Raw genomic sequence first — 16553 nt, 5'->3', positions numbered from 1 at the left:
AAATCAAATTCTCAAGAAGTCAAAGGATCCTTTTCTTCTGATATTTAACACAAATGGTCTTTCACTGCTCGTAAACCTTCCTCAGTTCTTTCAATAAACCTGCAATTACTCTGCTTTATAAGGAGGGATGGTGCTGCTACGGTCCCATCAGACATGTTTGTTCTGTGATCCTTCCATTATGCATCTTTAAGTCAATTGCTGACAGTGTTGCTTAGGTGTGTAAAACACTCAAAAAATGCAAACATTCCCTATTCAGGATGTGAGACATTTGGTGTTTTTGAACACGAAAACATCACCCTCAAGTCAGACATTTCTTTCCCAGTGTGTCTCTTTTCAGTGCATATTAAAGGGTTGTCTTTCTTTGCTGTTCACAGTTTCCTTTAAAAAAGAAAAGGGATGTTTAACACCTTTTATCCTGAGATTGTTTCACAGCATCACTCCAACATCACAGCAGATGGATTTTTAACATTCCTCACATCTCCTACCCCAGTGATACACAGAAATCAGTATTCAGTAATTTGTACATGTCAAAGCATAAATTTGCTCGTTTTAGACAGCAGTTTGCCCCAAAAGGTTATAAACATTGAAGTGTTACAGCTGGTTTGGCATACTGATATTAAGCGTGTATAAGTATGTATTTAGCACCCTAAGATACAGGAAGAGGATCATACTTTATCATAACATAGTCAATCATACAGATATTTAGGGCTATTTTCATAGAGTTTTGATGTTTTCTTGCCTTATCTTGTTTTCAGATTTGTGTGCACTGCAATGAAAAGCAGAAGTGGGGGTGGTCCATACCTGGCTGAGGTGATTTTGGATTTGATAACCATCACAGTCAAAGGCACAGTGAGTGATGTCTGTTTGACAGAGTCAGTGCAAAGGGACTGAGCGGACACTACAGTGTGCATTTGTGCTGTGCAAGGGCACTGTCCAGCCCAGACCATGTGGCTGGCTACATTTAGAGACCATCTGTTGCCTGCACACCTGTTACATCATCAAGGGACTGTTACCATCACCCACTGTGCTCTTCTTTGGTGGATATTATGTTCCTGCTGGTCATTCACCAAGGCAACAAGCCAGAAATTCTACCCAACAGTGACCACTCAGTTTGGGAAACTGCGAGGCCTCAGGGTTCCTGTTCCCAGCGAGGTGCTCAGGCCTGTTGATCAGTATCTGGGGGTCCCCTATGCTGCTCCACCCGTGGGTGAGAAGCGCTTCATGCCCCCCGACCAGCCAGCCTCTTGGTCAGGTGTCAAGAATGCTACCCACTTCATGCCCGTGTGCCCTCAGAACATCCACAACACCGTGCCAGAGATCATGATGCCCATATGGTTCACCTATAACCTGGACACAGTAGCCACTTACATTCAGGATCAGAGCGAGGACTGTTTATATCTTAACATCTACGCTCCGACAGAGGAGGGTGAGTTGGTGTGGTAAAGTGGACAGCAATGACTCTCCATATTTATTTATCATTATTATTGATGTTGTTCTGTTATCATTACAAAGCATGTGTGCGACCACTGCTCATGTCATTGCTGCCACCAAGCGCTGATTTACCATCCAAAGCAATGTCATTAACGTTTCAATTGTTGCAATCATATTCCATTCGAAATAACAATCACGTTGAGAAGCAAAAATGTTTTCATGCTGTATATTGGTAGTTCTAATCTAAAGATACCCTGATGCCAATGAATCTGTATAGATACACACAGAGAGGCACAACTAAACATAAATGTACGGGGGTGAAATATCGCTGAGGTAAGGTGTTGTTAAAGTATTGGTCCACCTATACTGAGCAATAATTTTCAGCATTTTGGGCTGTCACCACCGAGCATCAAAGGTAATCCTGAGGAATGACTTAGGAGATATAGGGAAGCCAGCAATGCCAGCTTTTCCTGTTTGTTAAATATTACAATTTCTTCATATTTACTGAACCGCTGCTTTGATCAGACAGTGTGTCTGTTGGGGGACAATGATTCAGGTGCAGGAGTCAACTAACGTCTATTGCTGTCTAAATCTGCATCTGGATTTTTGTATCTAATAGAACTGTGAAATGAACAAGCCACGGTTTGTGTGCCCGCTCACTCTGCTGCGAATCTGATTAGTAGAACTATGTAATATATGTAATGTATCTAAATCTAGTGTTGACAGACAGATTTCTCCAATTAATGGTACATCAATACGCCAGTTAAACAGTTTTATTTTGCCTCCCTCACAAGCATTCAATATAACACAAAACATTCAGCATTCAAAGTTGGACCGTGTTCAGCTTTTGTCTGTAACATGCCACTCTTGACTTTTCTATGGTAGCGTAGCAACAGATAAACAGCCTGCTTGAGAGATAGCTGTCCAAAATGGTGCAGCCCACGTTTTGTAAAGCTCCTGGTCTGAGTGCTGCTTAAAGGCCTCCTTTCCCAGCACACAAATTAAATCTCACACTTGCATTCGTATTTCAAAGGAAACAATACAACCCATTGGTTTTATACATTTGTAATTCCTCATCATTGTCATTGTTTATTTAAAATGCACCTCAGGCATTCTGTTACTGAATTATTTGTTTTCCTTTGGTTTTCATATTTACTTATCTGCACTAATTGTTTTGGCAAATGGAATTTCCACTATTGAATATGTGTTTTTGTGGCTTGTTGCCACCTCAAGTCAGAGTTTATTAATCATCCACCCTCACATCTTCAGTAACTATGCTGCAGAGCAAGAATCGACGTGACAGTAAAGGTTCAAATATAATTGTACACAGAGAAAATAATAAACCAAGAATGATGTATTACTCCAGTCAAAGCTGAGGCAGCTGGATCAAAACAACAACAGATCATTAACCATTCAAAGGTAGGAGTGTGCATGTGCGTGCGCGTATACACACTGTGCCATTTCCTAAAAAATATCTAACAAGGAACCAAAATGCGTTCACTTAATGAAAACAGAAACACTGATTAATGTGCACCTCTGCTCTAACTCAGAATGTAATTGTGTCATACATCTCTAAAGATTTTAACATAATGTCATCTACATTTTGTCAGGAAGCAATTACAGGTAGAAGTGCAACATGCTCTATGTAAATAGGATCCTCTTTTTGCCTGTAATTTATGTATCTTTTTCTCCTGATTCTGCCAGTTTGATTTCGACCATGTTAAATAAGAGGCACAGTCAACCATGCTATTTTGAATTTTGTACTTCTTTTTCCTTATGTGAATCGCAGGGAGCCAACACAAGAAAAAGGGGGCGGCTTTCTCACATGCTGAGACTCATATATCTGAAGGTATTTTCAAGAGCTTAAAGTCTTGATGCATGGATTCTTTTAGCTTGAGTTTGGATGAAGATCTTACAATTCTTAGTTTATACTTTCCTGAGGAGCCGTGGGGGTTCTTTTTTTTTATTTGAGTGGAATAAGAAAAATGATGTTTTCTGACTTATGATTACATAAGTATGCTGTTGCTGCACCTCGTGTCTTGGATTGAGCTCTGTCGCAATCCGTTCAGTAAGAGCTACATCTCTATTGCCATGCACATTGATCGACAAGATTATTATGCATTATCATCCGTTAGATAGTCTCTTTTATAGACACTGGTTGGTCAATTTAACAAATTGGTGTCCAAACATGAAGCATAGATCTTCTATTTTTTATTTAAAAAATAACAGTTTCTATTTTAGCTTGTACTAGTAGATAACAAGGTCAGTGTAGTTTCAGTCTACGCTAAAATGTTTTTTTTTTTTGCTTGTGCATGCATATTACAGTATATGTTGATCTGTAAAATCCCATCATTACAGGAATTTCTTCTGAACTGACATCAAACCACAAGTCAAATCAATAGATTTGGTTCTCTTTTTATCTCTAATCCATCCAGAGAACTTCAGATATGGTAAAGAGAAAATGTATGCTTGGTTGTGCGCTTAGATGAGCTGTAAAAACGTCTGTTAATTACATTTGACCCTTTTATTCATACACCCCTCGTTAGAGTGTATTGACCATGCATTTTCTAAATGTCATTACAGCTTACAAACCACAAGCCTACCACTGCTTCTAAGCACCTTTTCTAAGCTGGCTTTACTCATACCTCATACTGAACAGTTGAACAGACATTTTAATAACAATGCTCTAGTAATTCTCCATTTCATAACTGTTGCCTCAGCAGTGGTTTGCTCAGCGTATATGTGTGTGTCTGTTGATATTGCAGATATAAGAGACTCTGAGGCTCGACCTGTAATGGTCTACATCCATGGAGGCTCCTACATGGAGGGCACTGGGAACATGATGGACGGCAGCGTGCTGGCCAGTTATGGGAATGTGGTTGTCGTCACGCTCAACTACAGAATTGGAATATTAGGTGATGACAACGTGTCTGTTTGGTCATTTCTAATGGTGTTTCAAATGGGGGTATTTAGCCCATAATGAAGTGTCATAATAGCTATTAATTTCCACTTGTGTTGCCATCATAACCCATGGTAAAGATGTAGAGACATAAAAAAAAGTAAACCAGCATGAGAAAATATAATTAACTAAGATCATGGTAGAATGGCATAGCTCCTGATTTGCATACAAATGTTGTCCTCAGAGACCAAAGTGATGCAAATACTTATCAAGATTTGTCCTTGTTGCACACACGCCGTTTTATTTAGAAAACACAATTTATCTTCCTTTAGATGATTTTATCTAATCTGTAAAATATGATCAGGCTTTGCCATGCTTGAAAGAAAAACGATTTAAATACAGTACGGATGGATGCAGCATTCACAAGGTCAAGAGTTTCCCCTGTGTTTAACATTCCGAACAGAACGTTGTTTAGATGAGACTAGACAAGGGAATAAGAAATAGCATCAATTGTAAGAACACCAGTGACCTCTGCTTGGTTTATGAAATTCATGTAGAGAAATAGGCAAACGATTTATTTCTTCTTGCACATTGAATTTTATGAAGTCACATGCAAGATTCGATGAGCAGAGCCCTATTCACTTACTGAGGGGTGTCGCTGCTCGGAGACTATTTCGAGGAGTTGACCAAAGTAGTCAAGGCACTGTGGGAGGGAGCAATGCATATTTGCACCTGAGGGTAAGTGTGTCAACTCCATCAGATGGCCTGCTGGGCTACAACTTTAGATCAAAGCTGTGACATATACTGTATATCTCTACTTCAGCAGAGTAGCTCTGATGTCTCTCTGTATACTTCAGGCTTCCTCAGTACTGGTGACCAGGCAGCAAAAGGAAACTATGGACTCCTGGACCAGATTCAAGCTCTCCGTTGGATCAGTAAGAACATTGGTTACTTTGGAGGAGACCCAGGTCGCATCACAGTCTTTGGATCTGGAATCGGTGCTTCATGTGTCAGTCTGCTAACTCTGTCCCACCACTCAGAGGGTAAGAGTCACCATCACCATCAGTCATCACTGACTTTAATCAATACAGATTCATTATACAGATATGCACTCGTTAGCTCAAGCTTAAGCAATTAGTGCAATAACTTAAAAATAATGTCAAAATCCACACGTTTCATATTGCAATAATATTAATTTCATATCTTATTACTTATCTTATAGATGTTAATTTGAACTACAATTTTTAATCATTTTTAAGTTGGTTCTTTGTTTCAAGTGCAGCTTTAAATGGTCTGTCAGTGAGATGAAGTGTTGTATTATGGGAGTAGGGTAAAGGGGGTATTCGTTAAGTAAGTGGTTGCTTTTGTTCCCCTCTACTCAATCTAATCAGCCTAAAAGCTTTGCCTCTTAAAATGCGACGCTCTTAAAGACGCCTCCTGGCATTATAAACTTTTCACCATGCTATCACGTTCACCTGTGTCCATCAGTTTTCACCATTCAAACGGACTAATATTTCCGTCTTTCAGCGTCAGATTTCTTTGCCCTCTTTTAACCACCTGCAGTGCGTAGTGAAATGTTTCAAAGTTTTCTAGAAAAATAATCAAAAAAGCTTCTTTTTTGCTTTTGTCTTCTTTATTTGCAAAGCCTTGAGTAACGACAGTGTTTACAGAAGACAAGGTTGGTTTGAAAATGAAGCAGGACCCGAACAAAAAGACCAAATTCCTGATTTTTTTTTTTTCTCCCACATAGATTGGCAAGTGCCTTAATTCAAAACGTTACATTTTAGTCCAGCCTAGCCCAGTTTACACTGCAAATTTATAATATCAACTGTATCATTTTTGAAATGATAATATAAATTAATATGAGTGAAATAAAAAATAGAGTATAAACAAAGGAAACTGGTATTTGATCCACTTTTCTTTTCAGTGAATATCATGCAATTTGGTAAACACTTATCAAAAGCTCCTTGCATGAATCAAAGGTGCGTATTTCAATATGGATGGCCCACAGGGAATTAAACGTATTGTCTTTGCCGTATTACTGCCGCGGCCTTCCCCGTCGATGCTGGACAGAATCACAAGAAGGCACAAATTGTGTTTTCATCAGTGCCAGGGAGGCTGCGACAACTGTCCTCTGTGAGGTTTGTATTTGATTCCCTAGCTCGGCTGCAGGGAATGCACCAAGACCTCCAGCTGTCTTTGAATAAGACTAACTAGCTGTTGCCCTAAAATAAAATTGAAATAAATGACAGCAAAGGAGGGAGAATGTGACACTGTCCCTGCACTCTTTTCCCTGCACTGCCATGCCTTAACCACAGCAGAATATTTGTTGACTTGATACATATCACTTGTCATTGTTAGGTAGTAGATACAAAATCCCGAGAGACAGAGGTGACGCACTGCATATAAACAATTCAACAGCGCATCGTGTTTACTGTATCAACATTGAAGGATCAGGGCTACTGCATATTCAGCTCCCTGCACAGACCCCCCCCCCACTGCACAGTTGGCATCAGAAGTCCATATGTAAGCTATGTAGCTAGTTAGACACTCAGCAATGACGATTCTACAATTACAGTGTATGTGTGTAAATAACTGGTGTAGGGAAAACTTGACACTTCCACACTGAAACAATGCTGCAAATTGATCATTAATTTGATCAACAGAGGAAAGCAAGTCTTTTTGTCAGATTTCTTTTATCTTGATAATAACAATAAAATGGGACAACATCCCATCAGCAGCTAATTTCTTCCGCCAGCTGCTTTACTGAGCAGCTTCTCAACAGCAAGGCTCAATCTGGCCTTTTCAAACGCTTTTCACTCTAATGCTTTATCTCCCTGGCAAGTATTTAAAGAACATTGCTTGTGGGCTTGTTTGCTTTTGTCCACTATACTTAAATGTTGTGTGTCAACAAACCTTGGATTTAATTGTGAATATCAAGAAGAGTAAAGTGAATATTTGTTAGGGCAGTTCTTAACGATCTTAAGGTTTGTGCTGAAAGATATCCCGACACTAACCACTGTTCTCTGGGCTTCTGCTGCCTTTTGTGTCTTTTTGTTCTGAATTTTGTGTCTCAAGGTTTGTTCCACAGAGCCATCATCCAAAGTGGTTCAGCCCTGTCTAGCTGGGCTGTCAACTACCAACCGGTCAAGTACACTCGCATGCTGGCCGAGAGGGTTGGCTGCAACGTGCTGGACACCGTGGACATGGTCTCCTGCCTGCAGAAGAAGAGTGCAAGGGAGCTGGTGGAGCAAGACATCCAACCTGCCCGATACCGCGTCGCTTTTGGTCCTGTCATTGACGGAGACGTCATCCCGGATGACCCAGAGATCCTGATGGAGCAGGGTGAATTCCTTAACTACGATATAATGCTGGGTGTTAATCAGGGAGAAGGGCTGCGCTTTGTGGAGAACGTAATGGATCTGGAGGACGGCGTGTCTGGCAGTGACTTTGACTTTGCAGTGTCAGACTTTGTGGACAGTTTGTATGGCTACCCAGAAGGGAAGGACACACTGAGGGAGACAATTAAATTCATGTACACAGACTGGGCTGACAAGGACAATCCGGAGACCAGGAGGAAGACCTTGGTGGCCCTCTTCACCGACCACCAATGGGTTGAGCCCTCAGTGGTGACTGCTGACCTACACGCCCGATATGGGTCGCCTACATACTTCTACGCCTTCTACCACCACTGCCAGAGCCTCATGAAGCCGGTGTGGTCAGATTCAGCGCACGGAGATGAGGTGCCTTATGTGTTTGGCATCCCCATGGTGGGCCCAACTGACCTGTTCCCCTGTAACTTCTCCAGGAACGACATCATGCTCAGCGCTGTGGTTATGACTTATTGGACCAACTTTGCCAAGAGTGGGTGAGTAACAGTAAATCCAGGGACAAACATATTAACGTAAATTAGGCTTATTTACATATAGTTGCCCTGCATTTAGTATCCCCCTTTACACCCCTTTCTTGGCCTGTGCTGTGGTACAACATTATTGGCCTCACTTATGCCGACTTTATTTGTGTTGAGATGTTCAACCTCTAACTTCTGCTACATTCACTCATCCTTTATCACGCTGATTAAAGGACTGCAGGATGCAGCCTTAAAGTATAACCACCAGTTTTCAACCTGGATTTGGTCCAGTATTGAGCGAGATCGCAATGACGAGCTAAAATGTTACATAATAGGACAATTGTGGAGCATTGCTTTTTGTCCAAAAAAACTGATAGATAACCAGATTGGCAAGAAAAGTGTCTGACACCATAAGCGATCTCAGAACATGACTTTTTGTCCAAAGAGAGCTGCGTGGAGCGTGAAACCGGAGACGAGAAAAAGGCGTACAGGTGTCTGTTGTTTTGTAGGGGCTCCTGTTATCTAAAAGATTTTCAATGTAATGGCTCCTCAATATTTAAATGATTTTGACTATGCGGGTGAGGTCATTTTAGTTCGATGACCATATGTAGGCTATTCATTTGAGTAGGCTACAACGCGGATGAAGTGAAAGAGAAAGAGCAAGAGAGCGAGAAGCAGCGGGCAGAGGAGGGTGAAGCAGCAGCTGAAGGGCTGCAACTTGGGATATTGGTAGTGCTCCCATGGGTGCTGAGCCCTTATATGCTCAAAGACTACGTTGTCGGGAGTGGGACCTGCTGTGGTCTGGATGTGTCCAGTGATAAACCACACAGACCCAACGCTGTTTTACCTCCTCTAATCAACAGGGCTATGAGACATGAACGAATAAGAACCAATGTTTTTTATTGAAAATCTTTTAGATAACACAAAACCATGGATGTAATATGGCCTCTCTCTCTCTCTCTCTCTCTCTCTCTCTCTCTCTCTCTCTCTCTTTCGCTCTCTCTCTCTCTCGCCCCTCGTCCATTCTTTATCCATATACTTCATCCATAGACTCTAGCCTTTTTTGTCTCAAATGAATTCGGGCCATTGACACCTAAACGTCTTTTTCTCATCTTGCGTTTCACTCTCCACACCGCTGTCTTCAAGCAAAACGTCCCGTCCTGAGATAGATAATGTTGTCAGACACTTTTTGTAACAATCTGAGCCAAAAAGCAAGGGTCCACAATTGTCCCATTAGGTTACATTGTAGCTTGGTTCGTGCCAGCTTGTCATTCCAATCTCGCTCAATACTGGACCAAATTCAAAGATTTTTGGTCACATCAGTCTACTAGACATAAATGCATGGGGAAATGGGACCCAGGTTGGAAAAAGTGGTAATTACCCTTTAAGTAGTGCCTCCTAATTAGTGCAGCCTGAACTCCCATTGCTGTCTTCCAGCCTCACAAGAACTCTCACATGGAATAGGTGCTTTTGTATCAATTCAAATGAATTCCTTAACATTGCAAGTCTATAAATTACCTTTATCGTTAATGCACACTTCCTATAGTAAATTAGGTCTGCTCCCTCTTGCTCAGATTTATTTGACCTTACCATTCATGTAAAATTGTAATTACTAGATATTTAATTGTGGACACTACCTGCAAAATGCTACACATGTTGGTGATGCTTAACTGTACAGTCACATTAAATGAGCACACACCGTGTCATTAAGACCATGTTGTCTCTTTTTTAAAGAGCCAGTTTGGGCTTCTGTATTTACATACATAACAAAGTTTCATCACTTTGGGCAGACTTCCTAAAAATGATGGATCTTAAAATGTACTGTTTAATTCACATAAATGTTTAAAGCAGTTATTCACTGTCGTACAAAAAGGTTATGTTGAAGATTGAAGAGAAAATTTGAAGAAGGAAGTTAAGATGTACTCCATAAACCTCTGCCAACTTTACAGGGAGTTGTAATTTCAAACACAATAAATCAGTACAGGAATATCCTGTAAATACTGTCAAGGTTTGCTTGCAATACACAATATTGAGACACTAAATATTGATGTCTTTATTAAAGGTACTGTATACATTTAGGCATATACTTCAAGTTACTTTTTTTGATTAAATTTAGAAGCAGTGACACTTTCAAAGTATTCCTAGGATGGCGGGAGACTTATTATGCCTATTTAGGTGTTCAAATATAATTTGTGTAATATCAGGTCAACGGCTGACAGTTGATCTAATATTACACTAACAGTGACTCAGCACGGGAAAAACATGCTTTTGAAAGTGCAACAGAGTGAAACTCTGCAGCTTCTGCACCTTCTGACAGCTTGTTGTGCAATTTATCAAACAGAGGCCCAGATTTGCTGTGTCTGTGAAGATAAGAGACACCTAAGTGAGTTGCACTGTAGTGACGGACTCCACTGCTGCTGCCAGCTGAAGTCTTCCTGCATGTTGGATACACAGCTGTAATGAGTCTTTGTGGGCGATGCTTTTAGCAGGATGAAGCACAGCACAGGTCACAGCAGGCTGCAGTTTTAGTGTGTAGATTTAAAGGAATACTGAGCCCTTGAGGAGACATGGTGATATTACATTGTGTTGATTTATGTTGATGAAGTTCTTCTTTTTTTTTTTACATTTGTTTTTGCATTTCGTTTGCATTTGGAATGGCAACATTGCATTAATACCTAGGGTTGGGCTGTGTGGTTAAGATCCTTATCCCAATATGAATGAGGATGAGTATATTTTATATGGCAAAAAAAAATCTTATATGAAATAATCAAACTAATGTTCAAAGCAAAGAACTGTGTGTAAAACAACAACAGTCAATGAAACATTTTCTTTCTGGAACCTGTTTTTAATTTCATTGTTGCATCTTTCATTTAGACACCGATGTTTCACGATCAATATCTTGATCCAATCATATCAATATGATGATATGCCTAAATTTCATAAACAATAATATTGAATTACTACCCACAAACAGAGAAGGCACACAGGGAAAGAGAGGACATGGGATAGGAATACTTACATTTAGGATAGCTTTCTTCCATAATCTATTTCTCACACGTTTTCTGTCTATCGTGTGTCTGCAGGGATCCTAACAAACCAGTGCCACAGGACACCAAATTCATCCACACCAAGGCCAACCGCTTCGAGGAGGTGGCTTGGTCGAAGTACGACCCCTTCGACCAGCTGTACTTGCACATTGGCCTAAAGCCTCGTATCCGTGACCACTACCGCGCCACCAAGGTGGCCTTCTGGAAACACCTGGTGCCCCATCTCTACAACCTCCACGACATGTTCCATTACTCCTCCACCACCACCAAGGTCACCCCACTGGACCCCACTCAGTCCAACGGTAAGAGGTCCGGCAGCACCGGGCGGCCTCCTGTATCCACCGCCCACATTGACGGAGACGGGAGGGAGATGGGCCCGCTGATCATGCCGAACCCGAGAGATTACTCCACAGAGCTTAGCGTCACCATTGCTGTAGGTGCGTCACTGCTCTTCCTCAACGTCCTGGCCTTCGCCGCTCTGTACTACCGCAAGGACAAGCGCAGTCGGCAGGACACTTCCCAGCAGCCCAGTCCCCAGCGTGACAGCAAAGGCAACAACGTCAGCCACACCACCACTGTAGACGAGACCCTGTCCCAGCAAAGGAACCAGTGTGAAGCCCTTCACAATCCTCTTCACGTCTCGCCCAGCTTGGACTACTCACTGAGCCAACGGCGCTCCCCTGATGACATCCCTCTGATGACCCCCAACAACATCACCATGATCCCCAACTCCCTGATGGGCCTCTCCAACATGAGTCCATACAGCACCTTCCCTGCTGGTTACAGCTCCGCAGGCCTGCCAAGCACCCACTCTACCACTCGGGTATAGCCTGGCTGGAGACGGGGGGAGAACCGCGACGTACATAAAACATGGATATGTAAAGCTGTATTTAGGATGTGTAGGTAAAATAGGATTAAATATGTTTGTTCTGTCTTTTACAAAGGTGTACAACCGCCGACATCCTGCCTTTGCTCTCTCATAATAGGAAGTCTTACTGCAGAGTCATTTTATAATAATCACTTTCAAAGGCAGACAAAAAGAAAAAGTGCATTTCATTTTCCACTTTGGCTTTTTTGGAACTTTACCTAGCAAGAACTTAGTATAATGTTTATACAGTTGGATTTGTATGGAAAGCTTTTTCTTACTCTCTGATATCGATTTTGATCTCGTGGAACGAAGTGACATTACTTGTGGTGGACAGTGATGAGATCTGGGAAAAGCTAAAAATTATTATTATTATTATTATTATTATTATTATTATCAAGCTATTTTATACATATTTCTCATCATACATTGCTTATTATGAAAATGTATTTTTACTGTAATTACTTTTAAATGCCTTGTAACTCGCTCATATAAAGACTTACTGTGGAAGTTGTACTCAAATACTGGTCACACATGTGGTAAAAATGTCCAGTTTATCCAAACTATTTCTATCTGGTAGTGCAAAATATAGCACTCCTGTGTGTGCGTGCGTGCCTGCGTGCGTGCGTGCGATGAGAAATGCGCTACAAAATGTAAATTAGGCATTGTTTGAAATGAATCATTTAGTTTTGCATATGTAGTGTTGTGTATTGTAGTCTATTTGAGTATCCTATCTAAATTTTTGTTTCACGTGTCTTCAGTTTTGCTTACATTGTAGGAATATAACTTCTGCTTTATTATAAAAGAGAATTGCTTAAAATGTGTTTTCCTACTCCAACCAACTCATGGTTCTCATGGCTTGGCTTCTTTGTACAGAATAAACTTAGACCAACATTTTATTTGTCGTTTGTTTATGAATACTGTAAGGTCTTTGGAAAGATAACTGTAATTATATTGTAATTGTATGTATACCAACTCAATTATTCACATTTAAAGGGAGTTTGATGAAACATACAGATACTTGCTCCTACTCCAAGTCGACCCTGTGCGTGCCAAGTTATACGCAGGGGTCACTACTCTTTACTGAATAGAAATGATGGACATGAAACTTGGAGATTGGATTTCTTTGAACCTATCATAATGTTTAATCTAAATGAGACGACTATTAAAAGATTTTTGGAACTAAAAATGAGTCTTGTCAAAAGTTGGGATAATGTGTCTGCCGAGTTTAAAAGGATACTTATAACCGTGGGAAATGTAGTTCAAAGCAATACAGTGTCTGGGTCAGGGTTGAGAGTTGAGGTTAAATTAGCTCCAGTGTGTGCCTCTCATGTATGCTAATGCAGAGAAACATCAAAGTCTGTTTACAGGTCATGGAGAGTACCACTGCATATGTGAACCATGTTGCATCAAACTGTATTTGGCTCCGGAGGGAGCAGATGAAAAAATCATGAAAATCTGAGCTGAAGACTAGACATTTTAAAATGAAAAAATAATCTAGAGGGGGTGGAGTTAGAAAGAAGTGAGTTCACCAAACTTCTGCATCCTGCTCCCCCTCTCTTCTTGAGACTAGTGGCTCCAGGCTACATTAGCCAATAGTACACCCAAATTTCTGACTGTCTGCGATCAAGTGGCATTGACTGGTAATGTAGGCACCAGGTTTTAAGAACAAAGAAGAATGCATGGGATAACATCATAATGCTGTGTAATAGGGGTGGGCGGATCGATCTAAATATCGATAGTATCGATGCCAACGCTGGTATTGTAATTGTTTGGGAAAAAATCGATACAACTGTAATTTAATCGATATTTTAATTAGATATCTCTCCTCTACGTTCACTATACTTTGCTTGTGTCTTCCACCTTCCTGACACAACGCCGCTTTCACATCTTGGCCCACATTGCTCCTCCTCCCCCTCCTCCTCTCTGTTGATTCGTTGTTGTGTCGTCACGTGACTCACTGACACAACGCGCAGAGGAGCAGGGACTCGCTGTATTCATTCTACAGTGCCTATAACAATAATTTTGTGCACTTCAATACATAAAAAAATATATTGCCTAAAGAATTGATCATTCATTCACCTCAGAAATAATGAAATGCTCTCCCCTACCAAATTTTTTTTAGTATAAAGTATCGTATTGGTATCGGTATCGGCAATACGGACCCTATATGTATTTGGTATCGGATCGATACCAAATTTTGCAGTATCGCCCACCACTACTGTGTAACTGACATTATCGAGTCAACTTACTAACTTCATGACTCTTCTCTGCTTTTTTTTACCATGTATCCCTGTATGTAATTGTCCCTTTGTTTGCAGTGACTGCTGTAAAAGTTAAAGGGGGGGGGGGGGGGGGGGGGGGGGGGGGGGGGGGGGGGGTTGGTGTGTGGAAGGGAGGGGGAGGGACGGGATAGAAGAGGGAGGGGAGCAGTCTAATTTTGTTTGAAAATTCTTTGAACGTCAACGAGAAGTAACGTCACCCAACATCGCTTAGAGTTATTTCTTTAGGGCTGTTAGAGACTGTTTTCACTATCAAAACCTCATTGAGTTTATTTGCCATGCTTTCTCATCGCTTACAATTTCATGTTTATCCACTTTCAGGAATCTTAATGTTCCACTTGTGCTTCTATTGCTGTCTGCTCCTCCTGCAGTTTCGGGGTAAATCTTTAAAAAAAATTGTTGGAACACAGCTCCTGGTTGCAGTTTCCCCAGGCTTCAAACACGCAGCCAGCAGAGTCTCAGATTATCACGAAAGACAATCAAACAACAAACAAATAAACCCTGTTGGAGAACAGCTCAGTCCTCCCTTTACTTCATCATGCGGTAAAACAAATACTTTAGGCACTCACCGTGGGAGGTCACCGCCACTGAATTCATTTGTGACTAAGCCTGACGTGTTGTTGTCCTCCAAGTGCTTGTTGGTTTGTTTGATGCCTGTTTGTTCGTTTTGTCACAAGATAGCACACATTACCATGACAGAGATAGGTAAATATTTTCACAGGGGCCCCCTTCTCCCCTTTCTAAACACATGCATATTACCACTTCCAGTGTGTAAATATTGGCCAGTGTATCTATCACAATGCAAACAATTTTAAAAAATGACTCAAAGATAGAGCACTGTGGCACATCACATATACATAGTGCATACACAGTCACATGCATTGATACATAGCACACTCACAATGCAGTCACTGCTGTCCATGGTGCTGATCATGACGTAGCTACCATTTTATATGTGATCATACAAAACATATATTGATGTATGTATCCCAACATAGCATTTGCAACCTACTTGAAAGTGAGCGAGTAAAGTGGTGGTTCAAAATCAGTTCACGCATTAATTTATAACTGTTAGGCGGTCTTATTGTTACCAAATAATTCATAAACTGAGCTGTTCTCATCCCCATCCACCATCTGCAACAGCTTTTGCAGAATATAGTTTGTTCATAAATGAACGAATTGTTCCCAAGATGGCTGGCTTCTTAAACTTGTACTCCTACCTAATCCCGTCCTTTGATTGTCAACATTATTGCTAAATTCAAATCTTGAAAGTAAAGCTGACAACCATTCTACGCTCTCACATACAGCGCCGAGGTTAATTAATGCTCCTCGTCTCTTTTCTCTTTTCTCTCTCTCTCTCTCTCCCTCTTTTCTCAGAGATTTGAAAAGCATCAATCCTCTCTGCTCTCTCACTTTCTCTTTTATCCTTCTAACTTACTTATTACTTGATGTGCCATTGCTCTGCATTTTTAAGAGAAGGTTACAGACTGCAAACTCAACCCAAACATGTTATTCCAATGCACAAGGCTTTTATTTTGTGATCGCACCCTCTTAAGAGAAGGGAATTGGGCTCAAATGGACAGATTTATAAGGAGACCAGATGATTGTTATGTGGATTATCTGGCCCAACTGGTGGAATGGCAGTATGTCTGTAGCTCCCTTTGCAAGTGATGGTACCTTACAAAGTGTATCATGTCATTGAAATGCAATATTGTAACATAAGAAAGGGATCATCAATGTATTTGTATAATGTTGACTTATGTCTTGTTTGTCATAGGCCTTAAATATGAGGGGTTTCTCCAAAAAAAGAAAAAAAATATATAGCATGGTGTTTTCTCCTGCTTCACACTGGCTTCTTTGTACTGAACCCAGCTTTGACATCAACTGGGTCAAACATGAGGGAGGGAGGGAAGGAGGGCAGCAGCTGGACCCGACCGTCAATGTCACCCTTGTTAGTCAACTTCATCGATGTCAGTCACTGGCGTTTCGATTTATTTCACTCTTTTGTGTGTTTCTGAGAATGCTGCTGTAAGGACCCTCAGACATGTTAATTGTGTCTTGCTGCTTCCAGCATGTGTGTGGGCAGACAGGCAACACATGCATGTCGACGATAAACAGATGAACTATTGAATGTACCCTAGAAATCCCCATCTGCACTAATCCAACACCTCTGAGGTGA

At 41.0% G+C, this 16553-nt stretch overlaps 1 protein-coding gene across 2 annotated transcripts in view; it reads left to right on the top strand.

The window, feature by feature from the left end:
* The window catches only part of nlgn3b (neuroligin 3b), a 16280-nt gene extending 2999 nt beyond the window's left edge, over positions 1 to 13281 (top strand). The window contains exons 2-7 of one of the 2 annotated variants that reach the window (XM_032533960.1): positions 756 to 1426; positions 3221 to 3280; positions 4197 to 4346; positions 5188 to 5373; positions 7409 to 8198; positions 11264 to 13281. In XM_032533960.1, the coding sequence (XP_032389851.1) occupies positions 946 to 1426; positions 3221 to 3280; positions 4197 to 4346; positions 5188 to 5373; positions 7409 to 8198; positions 11264 to 12056 (2460 nt within the window). In that variant the 5' untranslated portion in view covers positions 756 to 945 and the 3' untranslated portion in view covers positions 12057 to 13281. The remainder of the gene's footprint in view (positions 1 to 755; positions 1427 to 3220; positions 3281 to 4196; positions 4347 to 5187; positions 5374 to 7408; positions 8199 to 11263) is intronic. The other variant, XM_032533961.1, reaches the window with a different exon arrangement.
* Positions 13282 to 16553: the final 3272 nt, after the last annotated feature.

Source organism: Etheostoma spectabile, chromosome 13 (genome assembly GCF_008692095.1).
Source record: "Etheostoma spectabile isolate EspeVRDwgs_2016 chromosome 13, UIUC_Espe_1.0, whole genome shotgun sequence".
NCBI lineage: Eukaryota > Metazoa > Chordata > Actinopteri > Perciformes > Percidae > Etheostoma > Etheostoma spectabile.
The sequence above is the reverse complement of the archived record's forward strand: the minus strand, read 5'-3'. Positions and strand labels throughout refer to the sequence as shown.